General features: G+C 36.2%; 1 protein-coding gene across 4 annotated transcripts; it reads left to right on the forward strand.

The window, feature by feature from the left end:
• Nucleotides 1-27,831, forward strand: LOC127879097 (protocadherin beta-11-like). 4 transcript variants are annotated; one of them, XM_052425716.1, is made up of 6 exons: nucleotides 1-171; nucleotides 18,910-21,602; nucleotides 22,528-22,683; nucleotides 25,195-25,309; nucleotides 25,451-26,137; nucleotides 26,829-27,831. In XM_052425716.1, the coding sequence occupies exons 2-5, from the start codon at nucleotides 18,954-18,956 to the stop codon at nucleotides 25,930-25,932; spliced, it is 3,402 nt and encodes a 1,133-aa protein (XP_052281676.1). In that variant the 5' UTR covers nucleotides 1-171; nucleotides 18,910-18,953; the 3' UTR covers nucleotides 25,933-26,137; nucleotides 26,829-27,831. The 4 variants fall into 4 exon arrangements, with proteins under 4 accessions (XP_052281676.1, XP_052281679.1, XP_052281678.1 ...); XM_052425719.1 differs by lacking the exon at nucleotides 1-171 and adding an exon at nucleotides 6,153-6,284; XM_052425718.1 differs by lacking the exon at nucleotides 1-171 and adding an exon at nucleotides 9,639-9,822.

The following is a 27,831-nucleotide window of genomic DNA, read 5'->3' on the forward strand; positions in this document are numbered from 1 at the left end:
TGTACGATGCATTATCCACACTTGTCGCAACTATTTGCTCATAAAAAACTACTGTGCAGTGTTCATGCTGTTGTGGTAGACTATTAGAGAGGTTTTTAAACGTCGCAGTCGCATATTTGTTAGACGCAACTCTTGGATTTTAACGTTTGTGGTCTATAAAGTCGTTTGCAGGTAAGAATTAAAATAAATTTAAATATTTATATAAAATCGTAATAGTAGTAGTAGTAGCAGAAGTGGTAGTGGAAGTAGTAGATGTAGTAGTGGTAGCGTTTGAAGTAGTTTCAGTAGCAGATGCAGCAGCAGTAGCAGTAGCAATAGCAGTAGTAGTACAAGAAGTAGAAGTAGTAGGAGGAGGAGGAGGAAGAAGAGTTGTTGTTGTTGTTGTTGTCGCAGAAGTTGTAGTAGCAGTAGTAGTAGTAATAGTAGTAGTAGTAGTAGTAGTAGTAGTAGTAGTAATAGTAGTAGTAGTAGTAGTAGTAGTAGTAGTAGTTGTTGTTGTAGTAGTAGTAGTAGTAGTAGTAGTAGCAGCAGCAGTAGTAGTAGTAGTAGTAGTAGTAGTAGTAGTAGTAGTAGTAGTAGTAGTAGTAGTAGTAGTAATAGTAGTAGTAGTAGTACTAGTAGTAGTAGTAGTAGTAGTAGTAGTAGTAGTAGTAGTAGTAGTAGTAGTAGTAGTAGTAGTAGAAGTAGTAGTAGTAGTAGTAGTAGTAGTAGTAGTAGTAGTAGTAGTAGTAGTAGTAGTAGTAGTAGTAGTGGTGGTTGTAGTGGTAGAAGTTTATGTAGTAGTAGTAGTGGTAGTGTTAGTAGTAGTTGTAGTTGTGGCGATGGTAGTCGTACCGTAGGAGTAGTAGGGGCTGTTGTTGTTATTGCTGTTGTTATATTTTATGAAGAAATAGAAAATGATGATGATTATGAAAATACTGTGTTTTTTTAAATACTTCATGTATGCTACATTTCTGTGAAATTTAATCAAAATCTCATTTCACATTTTCTTTGTTTAAGTGTTAATCTAGCAATAAAATGTGATGAATTATTTTAGCCAGCATTGCTCCCTTCACAATGTGCTTGCAACGGACAATCAACGCGGCGACAGTTTGCGAGTATTTTAATAGCGGGTTAGTAGTTAAAGCATTCCTTTAGCCCTCGAAGTGCACTTCAAAGTAATTAAAACGACCATAAAATGCAAATAAACAGAAATAATTTTGGGTTGCATTAACTGAAGATCTTATCGGCGCATTTTCAATTTGTTCATTGTAAATTCGGTATATATTCGGATATTGTGTTGACGACAATATGGGTTTGTGTCCCTTTCTTTACTTCATTTTCACACCCGTCTTTAAAGAACAGAACAATTGGCAAAATTATCGTCATGAGTCACGTACAGATAAGGTTCCTGTTTCAAATTGCATATTGTGTTATTTAAACTAATATGTGTTATTTCTATTAATTTAAATGCCACTACCATTGAACGATTGTCACCACATAGTTTATAGTATTTTAATATGACGTTATAAATTGCTTGATAAAATAACGTCTTAAAATTCCCGTTTTTACTCAAAAGAAATGAATTCAAGGTAGCATCTGTAAACGGTAAGATATGACTAACGCTGATTTCAAACATGTAAAGGGACCTTAAACAAACCCTACTAAAAACCTTTACGTAAATTCGATTACAAAATTTTCGATATATCGTTTGGTTGTTGCACAAAACATACTGCGTACAATTAAGTTGTACAACAACTTTTGCTTCGATTAAATTTATTTCTGCTTCTATTAGCGGCAATGTCTCTTATCACAAATGGATGGATATTCGTGTACATCTCCATCAACATGGACGGAGATGTTTTTTAAGTCATGTTTTCATAACTCATAGTACATTAAGTGGAAGTCCACTTGAGTCGCGTTCTGAGAAAACTGGGAATAATGCATGTGCGTAAAGTGTCGTCCCAGATGAGCCTGTGCAGTCCGCACAGGCTAATCAGGGACGACACTTTCCGCCAAAAACTACATTTCTGCTAAGAAAAGACTTTCTTTAAACAGAAAATATCATAAAAGCGGAAAGTGTCGTCCCTGATTAGCCTGTGCGGACTGCACAGGCTAATCTGGGACGACACTTTACGCACATGCAATATTCCCAGTTTTCTCAGAACGCGACTCACTTACTGGTGCATTTGTTCATAACGGCAACAGATGGATATTATATGCGTTGTCTTTTACTGCCATAACAACACGTTTGCAGACGGGTTGTTGTTTTTATAATCCCAGAGTTTCTGAAGTGCTACAAGTGCGATATTTTACTGGTGATGTTTGTAACAAAATAAATCTCGCGAGACTAGGATTGCTTCCCGCAAATGGACTGAGCGTTACGTCGGTGATTTGAGAGAAATGCAGTGGTAATGCCAAATGGAAATGGTGGCCTTTTTGGTGCAGAATATTTGTCTCAAATGCGTCATTAATGTCATTTTGTTTGTTGTTTGAGTGCCGTCAGTATGCATTCAAATGTTGCGTTGTGTATAGCTTTAGACAATTGATGATGCATACCGTTGCACGAAATATATATAACGTTTCGGTATAATTTCCCAATGGTTAGTTATATTCCTACTTGAATAATTATGGAGATATCAAACGAAAAAAATGGTATTTGTAACACTTCTTTATTATTTTGTGATATTATACTACAATTTTAATGTTGTCCATTAATAGTCTACTACGTAGCTCGCTAAATGTGGATACTGAAGCATTGCCAAAATTATATAGACGCTTAACTTTATTAATAGTATGGCGTGAAATTAATAGGTTTAACTAAACCAACTGATGGATGCATATTTCAGTGCCATAGAAGTGGCGGTTAATCCGGCAATATGCCGCAAACAGGCTTTTACAAAATGTCAAAATTAATGTCATTGTGGCTTAAAACGTTCATACGTTACAGCACATTTGTTCACGGAGCATTTTATCATTTGCGTTTTTGTAATGTTCTATACATGTTTCAACCGCATTATATTGCGCAAGAATAATTGTCTCAGCGCGATGATACAGGGTTCAAGTTAAACTGGGATATTTGCGCTATCAAAAAGTTAAAAAAAACATAGACGTAGAGAAAGAATTGCATAATCATAATTTAGCGTGTGCTAGTTCGATAAAATTAATGCATTTGGCTGAAGCAATTTTGTCTTACACATTTCCCTATCCTGTTCTAGGAAGTACATCATGTGATATAAGTGACGTGTAACATAAGTGACCTTATTCGGACGCCAGCGAACAAAGAAATAACTTAGTACGATATCAAAATATAACAAATCGGTCATTTGTGTGGACAAGTTGCTAATAACTTCTTATGACGGTATATGAAACTGTATGACACTTGAATACGAAGACGGTAAGATAATATTATATGACATGTCACACGAAATAAATAGTTTATATTATATATTACATGTAACATATACCTATATAGTCCGTGTGCGCGTAAACATATCACATGTTGCCGTGGTAGCTTGTGGTACTTGTATTAAATGCCGTGTGATGTAACAAAGTAGATACAAATCATGACATGGAATCCCGTGACACGGGATTGGATTCCCAACCTTGCGTGTGTTCCTTTCACTACGAGACTTTTATTTGATGAAGTGTGCATGGTCACGTTTTGAATAATGCACTCGATATATAAATAAATAAATTAAGAAATATAATTGGGTCTCATTTTTCCTCCTATTGCTATTCTTCTTCTTTAAGAGTCAAGCATTTGATTTATTTTTAAATCATTGTGATTTACATTCGTAACTTATGTTTGGGGTAATTTTAATATTCTCCTTTGACGTTTTGAAAATATTAATAGATATCGAAATGTTACCGATGTATTAATTAAAAACATTTTTAGACCACACATATGTAAACAGATCTAAACTGAGTATTGTTATTGCTACAATCAGACATTTTTAAATAATTTACAATCATATGATCAGGTATTATCAATTAAAATACAAACTATTTTTAAAACAAAACTGAGCTTTTAATGTTAAATTTTGCACATTTATTCATAATAAATATTTTCATGAACAGAAAAAGCCTCGTTAAGTTAAGAACACGATTGAGAAAGAATTTAAATATTGAAGAATATATTTGGCGTGGTTGACTGTGAAATTTACTTCCAAATTACAGCTTAAGCTTTCAGTTAATTATACGTTTTTCGTGTTTTTTGTAGCGGCGGAAATCAAAACCTAATAGTTAGACCTGTCGAAAATATTTTGACAATTTAATAACAATTGACCAGTATAATTGTGTCGTCTGCGAATATATTGATCGGATTTCAAATAAACTTTAAAAAATTCTACAATGCGACTGAAAGGAAAGGCACCTCAATAGCGGCGTAGATAATTTGAGCGAGTTTTTTTTTCTCGAGCCGCAATATCAAGGCTAGTTCAGTGCCAAACCAAGGTTTTTATTTGTATAAAAGTTTATTAAATGTCTTTTTCAATATTCACAGACTAGATAAACCACTTAAATCTCACCGATAAGCGGCTTATCAGATAATGGCACTGTAATTTGGTTTTGATTCGGTCCAATTTTGGCATATTTAAACGATTCGTTCGTTACTGGGAGTAGTGACAGTGCTGTGCAATTTTAATAGGTCAATATACCCGGAGAGTTTTATCAAACAAAGTTTTTGTCACATCAGAGCCAAGTACAGATTGCTAATAGGTTTTGAATTTACGATTACATTTAGCAAAGTTTGTCTATTAATGGTTTGAATTCGAAAGCTCTACACTCATATGTGCATATTCAGCTCATGGATAAAAGAAAACTGCCAAGTGTCTAGATGGTACTTAACGGATAAACTACATGTTTCTTTTTACCATGTGATTTCGCAGAGGCTTTATAAAATATACCCCATATAACTAAAATGAACGCACCGACGAGAACGAACAACTCTGATTACCTCGTAATACCATGCAAATTTACCAAGTATAGTAATTAATAGTTATAGAACGAATAGATAAATCATGATATAATGTTGGAGTGGTATATTTTTATAGATTGATTACCAAACAACTACATGGAAATACAATTCTTAGCTAGCAAAAACTTGAATGCGTGTATTTCCCTTCTTCGCAGTATTATCTTTGTTTTCATACCATTCGCTCACTAAATCTAAAATTAAACATTTAACACGTCAATCAAAACTATCGGAGAATCATTATTGGTCATTATGCTCATAGAAAGAATCGCGGGTTTCGGAAATTCGATCTTATGGCAAATTGAAATCATCGCAAACCAAATCAATTGCGGCTATTGATTCACTTTAGTTATTTCCCCGAGTAGAAATGATAAGATAATTTGCTGTAAATGTTTTAATGAACTGCGAACAATACACATGATTATCTATGTGAGCGTCAATAAAAAGTGGATTGCAAAAGCGATGCAATTATTCTTTCAACGTATTCACGACTTCGTGTATACCAATAACAATGGTATCGAACACACTCTATCGCTATTGCCCATAATAAACATGCACATGATTTCTTTATCAGGATGCTTTAAGATTGAAGCTTAACTATTCAAAAACTGACTCAACTCCTTTATATCAGTAAAACGTGATTCCGAAATTAACTTGTTTAAGTTTCGAACAAGTCACAATACAGTTACACAAATGTTTATGGCAAAATATTGAAATGGTAAATTGTATATTAACCTTAACATTCAGTTACTTAACAATAAAAACACCTTTCAAAAACAAACAGTCCAATTGATTAAAATGCTATTTGAAAAGCCCTATCCGTTTGAACATCTTGAAAAACAAACTTCATCAAAATCGAACTGTCAATTTGTTTACCCTTACAGCATCTGTTGCTTAAGTCAATATTGTTGTTGTTTTTCTGTTTCCTCCCCCCGTATCTGATAACGATTGCAATGGACCCAAGGGGCCAACATACAGACAGATTTCTGAACAACTTGTACAAACAACTTTGTTAGGAAAGCACACAATTTTCGTCAAATGTCGCGCTGTCCTTTCAACTAATGAAAATATTTTGAAATCTATTAAAGACGATAGCTTTGAATGGGGTTTTGGCGATCCCGTCATCCGTAACTCAAGATGAAGTTCCGCCTCGGGGACAGACGGTTCTAATAACGTTACAGTTGATAACCACCGGTGTAACTCATATAGCTAGAAGCCATGGAACCTGAGATACAGGATTTAAGTGCAACAATCTCCATTTGTCATTGTTATAACAACTGAATGGAACACAATTTGAGGATGAACTGTTAATAGGGATATAACCGTTGAGGTAATGTTATATGTTTGTAATTGGTTGCAAGGGATCGATCTAAGATGTCGATTAGTTGAGTCGTGTTCTGAAAAAGGGCTTTATGCATTTGGGAAGTTTGTCATCCCAGATTAGCCTGTACGATCTGCAAAGGCTACTCAGGGTCGACACTTATAGCTTTTATTGACGTTTTCGTCTAGGAGAGATCTCTTCTGGACGAAAATCCAGTAAAGGCGAAGTCATGTCCATGATTAGCCTGTGCAGATTGCACAGGCTGCTATGGGATGAAACTTAACGCACATGTGTTTGCCCAGTTTTTTTCAGGACGAGACTCATTTCAACTTTTAAAATGCTTTGGACTCATGACGGTATCGAACGAATGTTTGTGTGTTAGAAACTTACAGCAGAACGTTTCAACAAATTTCTTAAAAATGATCTCAAATATACAATATTAGAAAACGAAATGTACATAAATTGTTTCTCTCGTACAGCTTGTTTGAATACCTCAAAATTTTCAAAAATATTTAGCAAACCTATCCGTTGCTACCGTAAGCTGAATAGAAAAGACAAAATTAATCAAAGTTATCAAGCAGCTTACACCAGCAGCAACATGTGCTTTCCAAAGTATTATGAGAGGATACAAATGATTTATCGGGTCTTCAGACAATCACGCAATAACCAATTATGTACAATGGCACAGTTCACCTATTCAGAGGGAGCTTTTGATGGACTCAGATATAAAGCTCCACAAAACCTTAACAAAATAATATTTTAATAAAAAGCCGTATTTCACACAAACGTTTACTAAACTTCCTGCCTCAACTTTATAAACGACCATATGGCGCGACATTAACAAAGCAATTGTAAATAATGGCTGCCATTTTCATAGCATTATTGGGGAGAGCTTAATAGGCTCTTGATAACGTGAAAAGGGCTTCATAACCACGCTTCTAGAAGTGGAACCATTCAAAGAAGCGTGTTTTTTTCTGCTAACATATCAAAATTTATTTATTTGGATTTGCCACCAACTCCAAGATAATGGCTTTTTAGTAGGTATTGTGTGGTGATGTTATCGCTTTATGTTTACTTTAATTGTATAATGAACGAATGTTAGTAAGTGCCAATTTCTTCCATTTTAATATCTGATATCGACTATCGTATGTTTCGTGTCATAAATCATGATAAATTCGGTCGTTATATGTCTCACAATGTATAAATAAAAAAATATAAATGTCGATGTTTTAGTATATGTCAGCTTCATACCCGGTTATACTATGTACAAACAATAAGCCCAATGCAGATAGTTACAGCCGTTATTTTCTCACACTGTTGCCATCTGACTCACTTGTTCTTATGTCCGTATCGACAGTTACCGGACCTCAGTTGACAAATTACACAATTTGCACCTAACCAGTATTTTTTGTTGTGACAAAAAAAACAAGAACGTGATGTGTTTATTGCTGACAGCCGACCGTGAGGCTGTCAGCTTTGTTTGTGACCGCCATGATATTTTCATACCCTTACGGACTCTTCAAAAGGAGGGCGCGTCATTTCCTTTTTAAACCCTATACCCAACTGTTCGGGACATAAAACCTTACACCGTAGTATAATCCTCGTAAATTTGGAAATATATTAAGCCCCATGGTGTTTGTTCACGCTCTTTCTCCGCATTTTAGACTTGAACAATGTGGCATTTAGAATTTTATTAGATCCCATTAACATAATCCGATTTTTATTAGGTGTAATATTTACAACATTGCAAAAATGATTAAAAGAAAGTTATGTTTGCTTTAACGACATATTCGGCAGAAAGTTGTTTATATATTTAATTAAATAAATCCGAAACCCTGACACAAAAGACAAGTTGAGTAGCAAACACCATTTCACAGATAAAAGCAATTCCAGTTAATGTTTTTCTTAACATTTAAGATTTTATCTCGATTTTTTTCCATAGAAGAAAACCGCATGTTTTAACGATATAAACGTCTATTCTTTGTACCGTATTCTTTGATATGTTTAATTAGATGTACCCACATGGCGTTGTTTGCAAAGTGAAACCGAAATGCAGTTTTTCGCAGTTAAACTATATCAATCATTGATTGTTTAACAACAATGCTTTAAAGCCTGTATTAAGAATTATTTTATGGACATGTACCTTTGAACAAATTAATAAATTTCTTGAATCAGGACCAGGAAAGGGTTGCCGCTGTTGATGTATTAAAAATCATAATATTATTGGATTCAAATAACGTGAAGAACGACAAATTAAGTTCTCCATGTGTTCTGCACATGACCATGCGTTATAAACTGATGCCTTTGTTTATACATAAATTAATGAAAGTCTTGATAATGAAAAAGTAAAGCAGATGTATTCATAGCTTGATTGCAATAGTCATGAACTCATTAAGCCCAGCGTCTAGAAAAAAGGCCTTGGCAAACAGCGTAGACCCAGATGAGACGCCGCATGATGCGGCGTCGCATCAGGGTCTGCGCTGTTTGCTTCAAGGAATTTCTATAAGAAATATTCTAAATATAGAAATAAATATACTATACATCCTTTATTTTGGAAATAAATTGATCCAATGTAGAAGGATGGGAGAGTCCACTAGGCATAAATGGGTTAAGGCAAATTACGTAAGTAGCATGCACATTTTGGTCCACGCGTTTCGCCTACGGAAATTATACTGGTCAAATTGATACCGATTACAAAAGTAAAAATGTAACCTATTCCAGTAATTATTTATTATAAACAACTTTAGTGTATATCTACTGAGATGGTTCTCCAACCCAATCCAAAGCAAATTTCTGTTATGGTCAGTTGATACAGTTTTTATAATAGAGTTGTGTATATAGGAACACAAAATGGGTTCATGAACCTCTAAATTTAAAGAAGCTCTGACGGGTACGAAAATGGTTAAGATTATATCTCTTTTGTGATGTTTGTTCTTGATTGCATAAGAAAATAGTATCTTATTAACACGATTGCAATCATTGTTGAACTTACGAAAATTAAGTTCGTGCCGAATACACAAATGTTACGAGACAAGAGTAAACGATACTTCAAAAAATGAATGCTTTGCAATTATATGTGAATTTGTGCAAATATGAAATACAAACGCTCCAGCATTATTGCCGAGGCTCGAATTATTTGCTCAAAACGAGTCTTGGGCTCTATTAAGGGCTTAATACACCTATCAATAGTGGACAAATATTAGCTTTACTAGTAAGTTAATTGCCTAAGCGCGAAAGAGGTTTTTCCTGTATGATTTTCGACATTGTTGATTTAAGGTTTTCCACCAATTGGATGTTTGCATGTGAACGGCTAGCACCTTCGTATGTTACTCAGTTGTCCTGATTCTTTTGATGCGGACCCATTTTGCGATGCTGGTTGTTAAAGTTTAACATTTTAAAATTTACGCTGTCAATAACATGAAACATTCAAGGTTTAAATTTTATGTTTTCGTTGCCTTGATAAAGTGGATCGTTCTTTGAATTAAATTACATATTATGATAATATTTACTGAAAGTAACTTGATATTGGATATTTCTTGAACATTACGTAAGTATTTTGAGTTAAATTTAAATTTAAAAAACGTTATATCCAACATATTATTTGAAAAAGAAAGCTATTTAATAGGATATTTTTATTTGTTCTATGGGTATATGTCCTGGAGTACATTTCTACGGCAAATATGACTAACAGGCCTTTTTACAGTTGAATGAAATGTGTTTCAGTAAGTTACTTATTTTATTTCTTCAAATACTTTGCAGATAGTTTCATATTAAACAGAACAAAACAGAAAATATTCACTTAGATATATAAAAGCTCATCGTGATTCACATTATTAAACATTCATTCATGCGTGAACAAACGAGTAATTAAGAGAATAATACAGTATGGGTAAGAGTGGTGTGTGTTCAAATAAACCATGAATTGTGTATATAAACAAAATGTTAACAGGCACTGAAAAAGTACATTCATTTTATAATAAACTGTACATGTAAACAGAAATTACAGAAATATAAAAGGCATACATCAATTTCCTTAAAAACAAATTTAAAAAAATGTAATGAAGAATACATGATCATGCAAGTTGTAATACGCATGTTTATTGTAAATTACGATAGTTTGTATTCTTGTTAAACGTTCAAATGTCATGAGAACGGCGAAAACCTTAAAATTTGACATCTCACTCAAATTTTGGATAAATGAGTAATTTTTAAAATGTCACCTTGCGTTATAGACTGGCTTCTTCTAGACGCGTTTCATCGGCAGCGGTTTTACTTTGACATATCTTTGCGCAGTTTGAAATGTCGCGCTGATCTGTTAAATATCAGTGGAGGTGTTTGTGAAAATATGTCATATCAGAGTCCACGATTACTGTGTTTATATTTCAACAAAGATGGAAGACAAACACTCGGATAACGATAACTTTATTAGATGCCTTTTCAAAGGTCGAAGGTCATATGAATTAAATGTCATAGGAGACATAAAATGCCTTATAAAATGTATAGTGAAATTCGATTCTGAAACTTCAAAATGACAAAAAATGTCTTCATTCATCAAATTTAATAGATCTAGCTCTGTTCAAACTGATTGTAATACTTTTGGGTTACACATTTTTTACAATCAACGGAAACGTGTGTTGCTATTTGAACATAATAATTTTCAATAAATTAAATATAGAAATATCTAAATTGAAACAAGATGAATCAACAAATGTTCAACAAAGATATCCTTACAATTCGTAATATAACTACATGTATGCTTATATGTATTCAGATAGTGTTAGTGTTATAGCTTTGTTGTTCTTCTTGTTGTTTTAGATACGTATTCTTCCTCGAGCATTGCAGAATAATAAATCCAGAGATATTTAAGATAAAGCATTCAAGGCAACACTCCCATTAACTATTCTGTGTATTCACTTTCCGGCTAGATAGGAATTTCTTTAAGAAGAGACTTCATTCAAACAACAACAATCCATAAAGGCGGAAAGTGTCGTCTCTAATTAGTCTATGCGAACTACACAGGCTTATCTGGGACGACAATTTAGTCACATGCATAAGCCTGGTTTTCCCAGAGCGCAGCTAAACAATGTGCCTTCAATTATATATTATTGTCAAACCGTATATTTACTATTGTTGAATTATGATTTAAAGATATGTTACAGTTACACTTTTCCACTGAGTCATATATGGTTCATAAAATCAGGCATATACATAGTGTTTTCTGAAAATTCTACCGAATACAAGTATCCGTTATAGTTTATGTAACTGAAATGACGTCATGGGAGTTCATTTAGAACAATGAATGTGGTGTACACTATAGAGACATTACCACATTCTGGTGTCATACATGATAAAAGGGCCATGTATCATGTCAAGTCTGGTAATATAAAAGTTGTTATGATTTTGGACCCTCATATCTACCGAATTCAGTAATATTTGCCTGTCAAATGTAGTATTGGTCTAATCCATTAAAAGTGCGACGGGCTTAAGAAGGAACAAATATTGTAATTAAGATATAAACTGATAGGATTTTATGTCGTATCTCTTTATGTGATAACGACCAGTTAAATGATTGCAGTTTCAAAGCTATTCGCGAAAATAAATAATAGTAATATAAACAAACAACTTTGGAAAATGTAAAGCAATTATTTTCGAGAAGTATGATCCGTGCGATAAAGTTAGGATAAGCGGAAGACAGAAGAAATGGTAAACTTCAGTTAGAGTATGAATTACTTAAACTGCCACTGTCCACATTACATACACTTTATAACTTATTAATATAATTCATATCTGACTTATAATAAGTCATATACCATTGCTCAAGCAATAGGCTGTTGGTGCAGGTAAAATTAAAAAAAGATGAATGTATGTTTGTGCGTAAAGTATCGTCCCAGATTACCCTTTGCAGTCTGCATGGGCTAATCAGGCACGTATTTTTCCGCATTTATGATTTTTGTAAGGTGGTCTCTTCTTCACGAACATCCCGGCTAGAAGGAATGTGTCGTCCCAGAATAGCCTGCACAGATGCCCGTGCATCGGGGACGACACTTTACCTACATGCTTTTACCCCGTTTTCCCGTAGCGAGACTCGAATAGAAACACATTTCTTGCTGTTTAAGGAGGGCACACAAAGGAAGACGCCGAGTACTGAACGAGGTCTTTATTTTGTCGGCCCCAGGTGTTAAGACCCGGGCCTAAATCGGATTAGGGGCTAAGATGGGAAGGCTCAATGTGTTTATCAATGACTTATTTGATAATTAATGTTGTCATTCAAAGCTTGAGCTGTTTGAATATTTGACTTCGCATTAAGATAGCGGAGGTTGTGCTTGATGGTGGCGTTTATTTTAGGTTCACTTAAATACTTATCGACTGTTATTCCTATACATATTATTAAGAACTTGCAAGAAACTGAGATTGGTGTTTACTCTTTCTTTCGTTATGATATATTTTAATGATTTCGCTTCAGTTACTTGAAGTAAGTAAATTTTATTGTAATTTTTTTTTGATATAGCGAGAATATATTTCATAAGCAAATCTTTTCAATTTTCGATGTTCGTATCGTCTTAAAATTTACAACAAACACGCATATTCTGATTCCGATAACGTTCGTGCTGCTAGTTGGATCGTTTATGGAATTTGTCATCAAAAGACGGAATACTACTTTGTTAATGAAAGAAACCAAATTACGCGAAACGAAAAATTACATTATTGCTAATTATAACTGACTCGCTATCATTACTTAATTGCATCGGTTTTATCATTGTTTACTTTTTCTTTAAAAAGATAAAGCAATCTTGTAACTTTTGCAAAAATCTTTGATGTTTCCGTTTTGTCAATTCTACCGTTTAAAGTCAACACATCTTAATTAAGCGGCTTTCTTTTGATTTTCCACTTAACTTCACTTAAGATCGTATCACTATTTTCAAATTCACTAATTAGTTAAGGGTTTCAACCAGGTAAACGGTTTATTGTTTCCGTCAACTTTGCTTTAATGTCTAAACCAATTGAAAACGCAACTCTTATGACCCCGGGCGTAATCAGATTGGTTATTTTCACAAGAAATGTGACAAAAAGATTTCGGTTTGTAACTGTCATTTTCCTCTGACTAGGGGTAAATCAGGAAACCCTATCTAGCTATATCTCCGACGGTATCAGCGAAGAAAGAGAAAAACCTACAAACCGATCTTTTTACATGTTTTATCAAAATATTGGCACGTCTTTGGTTACAAAACTAACGCTTCGCCGACCATCTGACGTATTATATAAACAAGGCAGCTGAACGCTAACATCATTCATTGCATTGTTGGTTTTCACTCAAATAGTGTCGTGTAGCGATTGGTAAAGTGACGCGTTAAAAGTCCAGTGTTCAAAGTGTATGAATTGTTTTATGAACAATATTCAAAGGGAAATATATAAAAAAAAACACTGACATACGGATACATTCAAGGTAATTTAAATATTAAATGTTTAATGGTTTATGTAAAAATTTAGATATCTGATAATTATTTAAAAAATCTTCGTGTTATCGTAAAATAAATATGATACAAATTAGATTATTACTAACTTGAAACTTGAAACTTGCTAATTTGATGAAACGCCTATTTATATAATTATATTCAATGGCGTTGTACAAAACATATAATTATACATGCAATTGATAAAAATAAGAGTGATTGATACTTTATGCAGCCATTAATTAAAGGATTGATAATCTAAAAATGTGTGATATAAATAAAAATGCTGTAAGAAACTGAAGCAATAAAACAATACTTGCTACGATATTAAAACACATGAAAAATAAAATATTATGTAATAAATTGATATAACTAGGGTTAAGACAATAATTATAATGATATTATGAGCAAAGTTTTGGCAACATAAAGATACTGTTTTATCATTAACTGAAAGGATACGTGAAAGGATATTTCTGCACTCTGGCTGTCGGATCCCACAGCTACTACTACTACTATAACTACTACTAATAATCATTATTTTAAAAAAATATAACAATTCTTAGTTTAAGTTGTCGTCCTGTTCGTGTAAAATTACATTTAAAGTAAGGGGTTTGTAGTATTACTTTATGCAAATAGCTGTGTGGCCTTTATGTTTGTAAAATAAGTTTATTGAGGGTATTTGTTGATGTTTTTTTCCAGGTATTGAAATACGATATTTTATGCATGTCACGTTCATGTTCCCTCATTTTATGTTGTAAAATATATATTATGGTATTACAAGTAAATATTTACGTTTTGACCTGTGAACAAGAACACATGTAATATAATCAATCAAGCACTATTAAAACATTTATGTATGAGAAAATAGTACGAACGGTGATGTGTGACTGTTTTTATTATCATTTCCGAAGTCGCAGGCAGAAGCCGGCGATTCGTAATGCAGTGAGGTTGTCATAACCATCGCCGTAAATACACAGTTAATTGTGATGACACCCAATGAAACGTAAAACATAAAACAAGTCCTCAGCTAAAGCTTTTGTTACGTGTGGCTGGGCGTTGACGTTGTGGACGAGTGAGGCATTGTCGTGATTAACACATCACTTTCACCGCTCCGTTTGTCAATGTGAAAAGACAATTGATTGCTAATGGTAAGTTTGTATTAATAATATATAAGAATATTTGAGATTTTTGTTTTTGTTCTTCATCGATCTCTTTACGATTACTACTTCTTTTTTCTTCTACTACGGATGGTCTTTTCTGGCGGGGGGAGGCGGAGGCGCGGGGGCGGAGGGGCTCGGCGGCGGAGGAGGAGTGCGGGGCGCTGCTTCTTCTTCGCGGCGGGGCGGCGGGGCTTGGCCGGGCGGCGGCGCGCGCTTCTGCGGAGGGGCTGCTGTCTTCGTCGTGCTTCTTCTTCTTCTTCTTCTTCTTCTTCTTCTTTTCCCTGCTTCTTGTCATAAAAATGATATTATTATTATTATAATCATTATTATTATAATTATATTGTTATTATTATCATTTTTATTTTTTATAATTATTGATAATGTTACTATTGTTACTATTATTATTGTTAATATAATTATTATATTTATTATTATTATTATTATTATTATTATTATTATTATTATTATTATTGTAATAATAATACTAATAATATTATTATTATTAATTATTATTATTATTATTATTATTATTATTATATTATTTATTCTCATTATTATTATTATAATTATTTTCGTTTTCATTTTTATTTTTATTATGATTATTATTATTTATCATTATTATTGTTACTTAATTATTATTGTTTTATATCTTTATTATCATTATTTTTTATTTATTTTTTCATTTTTAATTGTCAGTAACAGTAGTTGTAAGAGTAACAGCAGCAGCTGCAGTAGTAGTAGTAGTAGTAGTATAAGTAGTAGTAGTTGAAGTAGTAGTAGTAGAAGTAGCATTAGCAGTAGCAGTAGTAGTAGTAGAAGTAGTAGAAGAAGTAGTAGTAGCAGCAGTAGAAGTAGTAGCAGTAGAAGTAGTTGCTGTTGTTCTAAGTTGAAGTAGATGATGATGTCTGATGTTTCTGTTGTATATTTTATTTTATTTTTAATCTTTAAACATTTTATTACAATTTAAATGAGCATTATCCATCGCATTTAGTAGACCGTTGCATGGCTCAGTGGTTTATTATTCTTAAGTATGTTCAAAAGTTAAAATTCTAATAAAACTAATCAGGCGCGAAAGAATTGTGACAAATAATGAGGATTAAAATAGTCCCCAAAGGAGAAACATGTTACAGTGAATTAGGAGTCTTTTCAGACTTCAGCAGAGCATCTTAAATCGGTGGCTAGGGAAGATGAAAGGAGCGGCGCCATTATACTAGTGTGTTGTGATCACTGCTCGAATCATTGACTTCGTTTTCATCAAGTTGCGAAATTGATGACCCGTTCATGTATGAGCACTGCGTTGAATTTATTGAGCGTTATGATTATTTTTTCGGACGTAACTTGTAGATGAGTACCACGGTTCATCACGATAAAAGAGATACAGAGCTTGTGAAAATAAATAATCGATTGATAATGATAAATTATCAAGCAATTAGCAAGTCATGTGTTCTAGCGTTACTTTACTTGATAGCGTATTGAAATGAGGTTAATGTTTTGATGCTTATTCTTATGAAAAGCTGACTTATGGACTAGATGTTGCGTATCTACGTTTGTAAACTTGTTAAAAAATAATTGATAGAAAAAGTGATGGATTGATGTGTACTAAAAAGTGTACAATAATAATCAATCTAAGTGTTCTGAGAAATGAAAACATTCTATTCATTGGAAGTATGTAAATACATTGTTTGACAATAATGGAGTTTAAGTAATACGTATACGATGAAGTCTTCGCGTTTATACTTACAATGATTAAGTTCGCGTTCGTTGAGACCAGTCATATATGAACCGCGTTATGCGAAAATGGGTCTTATTTCAAATGCGACAAACGTAGCTCCAGAAAAGCATGTGAAATCGCGAAATGTGATCAGGAGCTGCCTTGTCCAACATTAAGTCCATCAAGCCTTGGCGGTCTTATACGTGCCTGCCGAGACTGCGCGGATGCATGATCGCACATTGTATAAGGCCCATGTTCGCACGCCGCGGTGCATATTTCAATCAGAACTTTTACTGGCTTATAGGCAGGATACACCCATCGGCCTGTCTGAGCTATCAAGCCTCTTCATTTCGGCATATGACGACATGAAATGTAATATGACAAGGCGGCAATCTATTCGAAAATTTGTCCGTATTGCATTCATTTTTGTGGTGTAACATTTCACGCAAAATTTATAATCGCACTTAAAGTGGACAATTTAAATTAATTACGGGTAATATGTGGTTTAAACACCTGTAAGATTATACGGGTAATGGCAATGTTTATGAGCATTCAGTTTTATTACAGGTGTTAAACGAAATTTCATATAGGTGTAAGTTACCTTGAGAACCGGCAAAACCCGTCGGGAAGAAGAGCACTCACAGTTTCGTATTTTGGATGGTATTTTTAACAAAATCAGCCTAGTGAACTGAATAAGGATACTGAATTGTTAATGCCAGGATATGAGTAAATATATTTAGTTATAAATGCACGTTGTTTTCAGACAAAATCATTTAAAATATTCCTCAAGAGAAGTCGGATATAATTGAGCATATGGTTTAAGCCAGATAACTTCATAACTTTATTTTAGCTGTTTTGTTCAAGGTCACAATCACATCCCATTTGGGTATATTTGTTTGAATTCATAAATGGACAAATGTGAAATAAAAGGCATGTTATCAGAGTTAGCGTAAAATATGGCCTTTTATTTATTAATCTTCGTCCGATAATTCCCTTATTGCCTGCGTTTGCCTGTATAATTTAAGTGATAACAGAGGTGTTAAGATAAATAAACAGTTTACACCAGACTAAAGCTGCTATTTGAATCGACATTTTAAAGCGACATGCACGCTCCCCAAGAACATGAGCCTGGCTCGGAGAAGACCGGGCTTTATACGTGTGCGTACAGTGTCGTCCCAGATTAGTCCATGCAACCCGCACAGGCTAGTCAGGAACGACACTTTCCGCTTTTTCGTTTTAAGGAAGTCTCGTTAAAACGATATTTCAGTTCAGACGTCAAGGGTCGTCCCTGATTGCCTGTGCAATCCGCATAGGCTAATCAGGGACGAATCAGGGACGACACTTTTCGCATATGCATTAAGCACATCTTTACAAGAACGCCGCTAATATTAACTAGTATGTTATCTAGTCTAAATACAAGCAACACAAATAATATAATTATATATTTAATTGTTATACGAAAAAATACTGTATTGTAAATCACGCCTTTCCAATGATTGCAAGCAAATACGTACAATTGAGATTTACAGTACTTTTTAAACCAATTAAGGCCTAAATGACTCTCCCATCCTTCTAAATTGGATCAATTTATTTCCAAAATTAGGGATGTCTAGTATATTTAGTTCTTTATTTAGAATATTTCTTACAGAAATTCCTTTAAGCAAGCAGCGCATGATGCGGCGTCTCATCTGTCTCTACGCTGTTTGCCAATGTCTTTTTTCTAGACGCTAGGCCGCTCTGATCACCCCAGTTGTTCGCATACAATGACTTTCGTTGTTTGTCCCCTTAGCCCCTCGTAAATAAAGGGATCTTGCTAATTCCCCGGCCGTGCTGGGATATAAAATAAACATAAATAACTTAATAGTATGAACAAACATAGTTTGTCACTAACCTGGCTTGGAATGCAAACGTTAGAGGTCTCTATGGATAAAAGTGGTCATGCATAATTCGAAAATATCAAATATTGCTTGAATTCATTTAAAAATTTGTTCATGCTGGTTTGATATATAAAATGTGATGATTATTACACTGAATAGAAATAAAGCCGGAAAATAATTTGATTCAATGTGTCTGATAAACGTAACGTGTGAAATATGCGATAAAACGTAAAAACAGAGACGTCTCTGCTAAAAATAACACAATGTTAACGTTAGGCATTTTCATGACATCAAATGAAAACATCATACATGTCGCGTCATTTTTATTAGATTGGCGTTTTTATTTTAGGCTCTTACTAATAAATTAGATTGCTACAGCGACTTTTATGGGCGAACTATCAAACACATGTAACGTTTGCTTCATTCTATTTTCAGAATATTATGGTCATCGCCATCACATGTAACAGACTACCGGCACCATGTGGACGTTTGCTGCAGTCACGTGTCTTCTAGTTACTTTCGTCTGCTGTCAACTTCCGTCTGACGTCACTTATGACGTATTGGAGAACAAAAGCGCAGGTGTCTTCGTTGGGAATATCGCAAGAGACACGCAAGTGACACAGAACACTTCTGAAGTAGTGTCATTTGCATTTTATGAAGAAAATGAATTCACTCCATATTTTCAAATAGACACTCAAACCGGAAATATCACAACCTCTAGCAAAATAATTGATTTCGAAGCGCTATGCCAGGTTCGGGATTGTCAAATGCATTTTGATGTCTCAGTTAGAGGTTCAAGGTTTTTCGCCATAGTGTCTGTTCAGATTCGCGTTTTGGATGTCAATGACAACGCGCCCGTGTTTACTAACGCTATGTCTATGATTGATATTCCAGAGAACGACGCTGTTGGGTCTATGTACGAGATTGCTAGTGCTAAAGACGCGGACATGTTCGAAAACAATACAATTCAGAGCTATCGCATTGAGCCGCCGACGGCAATGTTTTCGCTTTTGGCCAGCAAGAAAGATAGGTCTTTCGGCTTCAAGTTACGTTTGGAGAAAGCATTAGACAGAGAGTTGCAAGATTCGTATAAATTGAAACTCTTACTCGCCGATGGTGGGGTACCATCGGGGAAGACTGCCGAACTTCAAGTCGTTGTCAATGTTCAAGACACGAATGACAATGCACCACAGTTTATGAACGGCAAATATGAAGTTACTATTAATGAGACAATAATTCCAAACTCTATCATCCTTGTGTTGTCGGCGAAGGATGCTGACAGTGGTGCAAACGCACGCATCACTTACGGCATCAAACGTCAGTCTAACCTTGACACCATTCAGCGTCTTTTTAAAATCAACGAAAATACCGGAGAACTGTCTGTTATTGCTGACTTAACGCAAGAAACTTCCGAACTCTATGAATTCATTGTTGAAGCCAAAGATGGCGGGGACTCACCGAACGTCAATGAAACGTCTGTTAAAATAACCGTAAATGACGTGGCAAACAACGCTCCGAGTATCGAAATAAAGCTTTTCACACCTGGGAACATTGATCATGTTGACGTCGAGGAAAATCAACCGACGGGAGTATTTGTTGCTCACGTTAATGTAGTCGACAGCGATAAAGGAATTAATGGACAGTTTGATTGTTCTATTACGAATCCAGTGTTCGTTTTGGAGAAGTTTCAAAACCGCGGGTATAAAGTTGTAACGGCACGTTCTCTAGATCGTGAAACGACCAGCGTACATAACGTAACCGTTATCTGCACTGACAGTGGAAATCCACCAAAATCTTCTTCAAAGACCTTTTTCGTACGCGTCACTGACGTGAATGACAATGACCCTAAATTTTACGCCAGTATTTACAACGCCACGATTAACGAGGAGACTGTCGGTGCTGTCGTTACCCGCGTTGTCGCGTTTGACGTCGACTTGGGGGACAATGGGACTGTGGAATATATGTTGGACAAGTCCAATTACGACTTCACCATCAATAAAACTACCGGTGTCATAACGACAAGAAATAAGCTAGACCGGGAAAGGTCGGACAAGCTTGTGTTTAAAGTTCACGCAGTTGATAACGGTACCGTACGACGAAACGGAAGTGCTACGGTTGCGGTCACTTTAATTGACGTAAACGACAACGCCCCAGTGATCGTCCCCACGCGACCGGAATTCACGATCGCGGAGAACAATTTTGCGAACGTTTCCGTAGGTGTCTTGAAAGCTGAAGACGCGGACATTGGCAATAATGGACAGTTCGAATTTTCTTTGGCGCCCTTAGACGTTTTCTTGCCTTTTATCGTTTTACCGAGCGGAGAAATCATGGCAACAGAACGCATGGACCGCGAACAGCAAAACCGCTATGACTTCTCGGTGACCGTGACCGACCTCGGGGCACCGCTACAGAGCAGCACGCATACTATTACCATCTATGTAACAGACGAGAATGACAACGCGCCTCGGGTCACCTTTCCAAACGACAAAAACTACACCGTTACGTTCCTGTATGTCGTTGATCATTACAACGTAGTGACCACGGTAGCAGCTTATGATGTTGACGCAGGGGACAATGGCACACTGGTTTTTTCTATAGTTAGCGGCAATGACCGAGATATATTTGGAATCAATCCTGATCTTGGCGAAATTTCGATTAAAAACTACGTCGATATAAAAGACGATACTATGGTTACTTTAACAATTAATGTACGAGATAAAGCAGTTAGTCCCAAGTCTACTCGAGTAGATTTGAAAATTCAGCTACTATACGCCGCTGCTACTTCCAAAAAGATTGAACAAAATGGTGGTAGCAATACAAACATCATCATTACCGTCGTCGTCATCGTAGCAACGCTTGCAGTCGCTGTGGTCATTGTCGCTGCTATTCTCTTTATAAGGAGAAAAGACAGGCGAAAGAATCACGAGAATGTCAGCACAAGATACTCGGACTCGGGCATTTCCACTTCTTCCGAATCAAACAATCACGAGATAAGCGCAACTGAAAATGATGCAAATGAAACTGAGAATACAAAGGACGATAAGAAGAAGAAAGGCGTCAGTTTCTCATTTGACGGATTAGATGGCGGAAAAAACGTGGAATCAAGCACGGATGAACACACAAAAAATGTAAGTGCTCAATATTGAACTATTCAACATAAGTCATGAGTGAACCAAAAATATGGTATGCGACATTACTAATGTATATTTGAATGCTTTAATATAACTTTGTTTATGGAACAGAAGTTAACAGCATACTGCTTCCAGTTTATTTTTGGCATAAAAGTGAACGATTCAAATATTATTTCGTTAGCCCTTTTACGTCTTAAAATGAGTTATGGAACTATTTTCATCAGAAATGAGTCCTTAGAAATATTTCGGATATAAAATAGATGGCTTCTTTCTTTCGGATACACGTAATTAGATTTGTGGTCTCGTTAACGGAATCCTTGGAGACACTTTTAACAATCCTTTCGTCCGAATCGCATTTTCCGCAGACGTCCATTACAGATGTCTCGCGGGGATTTTTGGGATTTTAGTCTGTTCCATGTCACAATAATTTCGAGAGAAAAATACATTAATTGCCATTAACTCCCGAAACGGGTTCTGGTGTTAACTATGACTTCTACTAATAGTTATATTGAAACCATATAGCGCGTCGGAATCTTATGATTGGTACCATACTGATTACAATTGATATGAATTGAGAATCCCTTTCAAACAAATGAAGTGATATTTTTTAATTGGACCGTCTTTCATAGAAAATGGATTCATTTTAAGTTTCAAATTAACGCATAAATGTATTTGAGAAAGCATGAACGGCAAGTGGAAAATAATGTATTTATTATTTTTGATTTTTTTTTTTAAATAAATCCTTTTCAACAGAGTTATTAAAAAATTGTGTTTTTTTCGTTTGTCTTTCATACAATGTTTCATAAGTGAAGAACAATTCGTTTATACAAATAAATAATGTGTTCCAGAGAATAAAACAACTCAACAACCAATGCTCAATTATAAGTATATTTCCGCATTACTTTATTCTGTATCTCTACAGGGGAGGTTCTACGACGAAGCCCCTAGTTATGGTGGCGTTGCGCCCGTACCCCCCACCTACTCCCTGCAGACACAGGAGAAGATAGACCGACACATGAAGGCCCTCAAACTGCAGCAGTACTTGTGGGAGGCCAAGACCCGCCCCTGGGATAGCGAGGTAGGGTTGGGGACGGGTATAGCGTGGTAGGGTTGGGGACGGGGATAGCGTGGTAGGGTTGGAGACGGGGATAGCGTGGTAGGGTTGGGGACGGGGATAGCGTGGTAGGGTTGGGGACGGGGATAGCGTGGTAGGGTTAGGGACGGGGATAGCGAGGTAGGGTTGGGGACGGGGATAGCGTGGTAGGGTTGGGAACGGGGATAGCGTGGTAGGGCTGAGGACGGGGATAGTGTGGTACGGTTGGGGGCGGGGATAGCGAGGTAGGGGTGGGGACGGTGATAGCGAGGTAGGGTTGGGGACGGGGATAGCGAGGTGGAGTGGGCAAGGGGATAGCGTGATAGGGGTGGGGACGGGATAATGAGGTAGGGTGGGCACGGGAAGAGCAAGGTAGGTGTGGGGACGGGGATAGCGAGGTACGGGTGGGGACTGGGAAAGCGAGATAGGGTTAGCAAAGGGGATAGCGAAGTAGTGTGGGGAAGGGGATAGCGAGGTAGAGTGGGGACGGGGATAGCGAGGTAGGGGTGAGGAAGCGGATAGCGAGGTAGGGGTAAGGACGGGATAATGAGGTGGGGTGTGGACGGAAAGAGCGAGGTAGGGGTGGGGACGGGGATAGCAATTTAGGGGTTGGGATGGGATAGCGAGTCAGGGTTGGAGAAGGGGATAGCGAGGTAGGGTTTGGGACGGGAACAGCGAGGTAGTGTTGGGAACGGAGATAGCGAGGTAGGGTTGAGGACGGGGATAGCGAGGTAGGGTTGAGGATGGGGATAGTGAGGTAGGGATGGGAACGGGGATAGTGAGGTAGGGATGAGAACGGGGATAGCAAGGTAAGGTTGAGGACGGGGAAAGTGAGGTAGGGATGGGAACGGGGATAGCGAGGTAGGGTTGAGGATGGCGATAGTGAGGTAGGGATGGGAACCGGGATAGCGAGGTAGGGTTAAGGACGGGGATAGCGAGGTAGGGTTGAGGACGGGGATAGTGAGGTAGGGTTGAGGACAGGGATTGCGAGGAAGGGTTGAGTACGGGGATAGCGAGGAAGGGGTGGAGACGGGGAAAGCGAGGTAGGGATGAGGACGGGAATAGCGATGCAGTGGTGGGGACGGGGATAGCGAGGTAGGGTTGAGGGCGGGGATAGCGAGGTAGGGGTCGATAATAGGAATCTTTCAAGACGACTTCGAACATTCTTAAAAATATGTTTTTACGACTTAATGTTTATCATGCAGGTGTAATCAAAGGCAGTCAAAATGTAGCAATCAATATGCGTAATAGGTCAATATTTTAAATTTATACTAATTTTTCGCTGTTGCTTATACTCATGCTTGGCATATTGTCGAAAAATTTACCAATTAAAACGTATCTTACATTACGTTTAATTTTAATGTTGGTTAAATGTATAAAATTAAGATAAAGCGTACTTATTTCACAGTTTTTGCTGTAGGATAAAATACATTGCCGCGTCTGGTACAAATTACTGGGTGCCGCTTCTCTATCTACTATTTATCTATGGCATATTTTGAATCAATGATACAAATACATTTGCAAACAAAAATAAATATATAAGGAAACACAAAGGCAACCCATAAACACGGAACGAAAACTTCCATTATATAAAGGATATGAGATTCGAATCCTGAGGATGATGTCATAGTGCATATTGGAATTATAACCTGATATGAATATGGAGATGCAGTTCTTTAGAAACTTCATTTCGTAATAAATAATGAATACGCCTTCTGTCTGACATGTTGAGTAAGAAAGAACCTTTTCTGTAAGAATTGCATTTTAAACGGTTCTTTAAAAAGCTGTACAAACCAATTCGAAATACTTGTTTGGTGCAACGTTATTAACTCCGCTAAAATTGTGCACAACGTTTTTGTTTTAAAAGCATTAAATTGCACACCGTGTTAAGCAAAGGGGTTTACAGATTCATATCATGTAGTGGGTTTCACTTAAAAGGTAACATGCTCCATTAAGTGACGATAGAAAGTCGAGATTAGAAACAATAAGGCCGTTTATCCATTGAGTTGGTTAAAGTGTTGTCTTTTAATCTTTCTTCGTCAAAACGTCAGATTAATCCATTTATGCCTAGAGGAAACTCCAATCCTTCTGATTTGGATCAATTCATTTCCAAAATTAGGGATATCTAGTATATTTATTTCTATATTTAGAATATTTCTTACAGAAATTCCTTTAAGCAAACAGCGCATACCCTGATGAGACGCCGCATCATTTGGCGTCTCATCTGGGTCTACGCTGTTTGCCAAGGCCTCTTTTCAAGACGCAAGACCTCAATGGGTTAAAGTAAATACAAGATGGACTAGGCCGATTAAGTAATGATGCAGACGTTCACTAATAGTTTTTTGGCACTGCTCTTTTGAAAAACTAGTGTTTAATGCCGTTTGGCTAATTATTGTGGAAAAAACTGCGTATGTTGCATGTCGAAGAAAAGACATTCGGATACCAGTTGTATAAAATTTTAACAGTTTAATGAAATTGATTGTTTTTATCCTCAAGGTGCAGAAGTTGCCAATCGAGGATAGTGAAAGCGAGACATCGCGTGACACTGCGACTTGCGATAGTGGACGTGGCGGAAGTGACGAAGACATGTCTACGTCATCACCGATATATGGTAAGAATTAGTTATATATTCTGATCACGAAATTTTGAAACAGCATAACAAGAAAACCCCTGTTTCAAATTTATTAATTTATGTTATAATAACAAAACATTGGCACTAGTATTTAATGAACGGTTTATCTTTCTTTTTCAGATGATAAGATCCTTTTCGGCAGCTTCGATACCAGACCACATAAAAGGGTGACCTTTATGCCTTCTCACAATAATCAAAACAACTTACCATCGCCCGTTTCGTCAGTGCGTCAGAGCACACCGTTGCAAAATCCACCTCATAGTCGCCAGCAACAGAGTTACCACAACCAACCAGACCCTCAGTATCCAACGGGTAGACTTGCAATCAAATCCTTCCCCAACAAACATATAAACCCCAAAATTAGTTTGGACAATGCGCCCATTACGTACGGCCAGCAGCCATTGCATCCTGCTGAGCCCTGGAATAACTTGTACTTGGGAGTTCAAAATGGCGACAGAAGACCGCGCATGCGCAATGACAGTGAAAGTTCATTTAGGTCAAATGATGATGGCGGTTCAACAACGACATCGGGCAGTTATACACTTGACACACTTGATGACTTGCAAGGTGTCTGTGGACAAAGTAGAGATTATGTGGTGTGAATTTTTCTGCAAATAGTGCTTACTTTATCTGTGATATTTAAGTAATTCAATGTACAAAACTGTGTGATGCAACATCGATGTTGTTTCAAACTACAATTGTGTCAACTATGTAAAATCTACAGGCAAACGTGATTAAGGATTCGTGTTCTAAGTAGATCTTCAGGCCTTGTGAACCATCCTGCCAGTAACCTACAGTACACACCAGGTAAATACTGATCTAAAAATCAAAGAAATGATTTTGTTATTTTTTATAACATAAAACTTAATAAGTGTAAACCAGTGCCATGTAAAAGACTCTTTTTTGTCAAACACATCACATAAAAATCAAGCCTTGCACTGAAAGAACTGTGCTTAATGTACATGCGCAAAGTATCGTCCCAAATTAGCCTGCGCAGTCCACACAGTCTAAACAAGGACGATATTTTTTGCTTGTATGGAATATTTCGTTTAAAAGTAGACTGATAAGCATGTGTGCTGTTTTCCCAGAATGAGGATAAATTGTGTCTTGTTCTGTGAAAGCTGGTCATAATGCATGTGCGTAAAGTGTCGTCCCAGATTAGCCTGTGCAGTCCGCACAGGCTAATCAGGGACGACACTTTCCGCTTCAACTTGATTTTCGGTAAGAAGGGACTTCCTTCAAACTAAAAATACCATAAAAGCGGAAAGTGTCGTCGCTGATTAGCCTGTGCGGACTACACAGGCTAATCTGGGACGACACTTTACGCACATGAATTAAGCCCAGTTTTCTCAGAACAAGACACAATTGTTCAAAAGTTATAACGTGTGTTCTTGTAGAGTTCCGGTTAAAGTCACACTGTCGCGAAAGTTTTATCAGCAGCAATATCATCGATATGAGTAAGACTCAAATAAAATGTATACATGTTTTTTGGATCCAGATCGTGCGTTGAGTTTGAGATACTGTGCGGACACTCCCTAAGAAGATAAATCAAGCTGTCGTCACGTCATAATGAAATACTTGAATAACAATAGTCTAATATTATTTAAACACTAGTTTAATGTAGGGCCTATACACATATATAACACTTTCCTCTCTTGTTGTATACAGAGGTAGTTTCAGGTCTTTTCGCTGTAAAACTCACCATGTTTAGAATTTTGAAAAAACGCGCTGGCCCATGTTTATTATGTATGCATTAAATTAAATTATACCAAATGAAATTTCACGCTTTGAATATGTGTTATTGTTGAAAATATCATTATGACATTGCTAAACAATTACATATTATTAAGTTACATGTTGCTACTTGAATCAACATATGCTTTAAAGTCACCTAGAGTAAATAGGATTTACAGAATGTTCCAACAATGCACATAATAAGGTTATCATTAACCCATTTATGCCTAGTGGACTCTCCCATCCTTCTAAATTGGATCAATTTATTTCCAAAATTAGGGATGTCTATTACACATGTATTTATATCTTTATTTAGAATATTTCTTACAAAAATGCCTTTAAGCAAACAGCGCAGACCATGATGAGACGCCACATCATGCGGCGTCTCATCTGGGTCTACGTTGTTTGCCAAGGCCTTTTTTCTAGACGCTAGGCAAAAATGGGTTAAAACCAATCCATAAAAAACAGCCGACACAAATGTTGCAAACAAGCACCTGCTTTGAAACAGTGATGCAGCACTATTTGTGTCAAAGTTATACATAAAATCAGTGTTAAGCGAAATATTTATCATAATAGCTATCTGTTCTACTTGTTCCAATTGCCTGCTTGATATTAAGCGATGTTTTGTTGATTGACCTGTCGTATTGTGCTTTTTTATTTTACATTTTGCATCAATTATCATTAATGAGAATATACTTGATAGCATATGATTGTATATGTTTTATGATCTCAAAGATTACCTAAGATTTAATAAAGATTTAAATGTA

Source organism: Dreissena polymorpha, chromosome 4 (assembly GCF_020536995.1).
Source record: "Dreissena polymorpha isolate Duluth1 chromosome 4, UMN_Dpol_1.0, whole genome shotgun sequence".
Classification (NCBI taxonomy): domain Eukaryota; kingdom Metazoa; phylum Mollusca; class Bivalvia; order Myida; family Dreissenidae; genus Dreissena; species Dreissena polymorpha.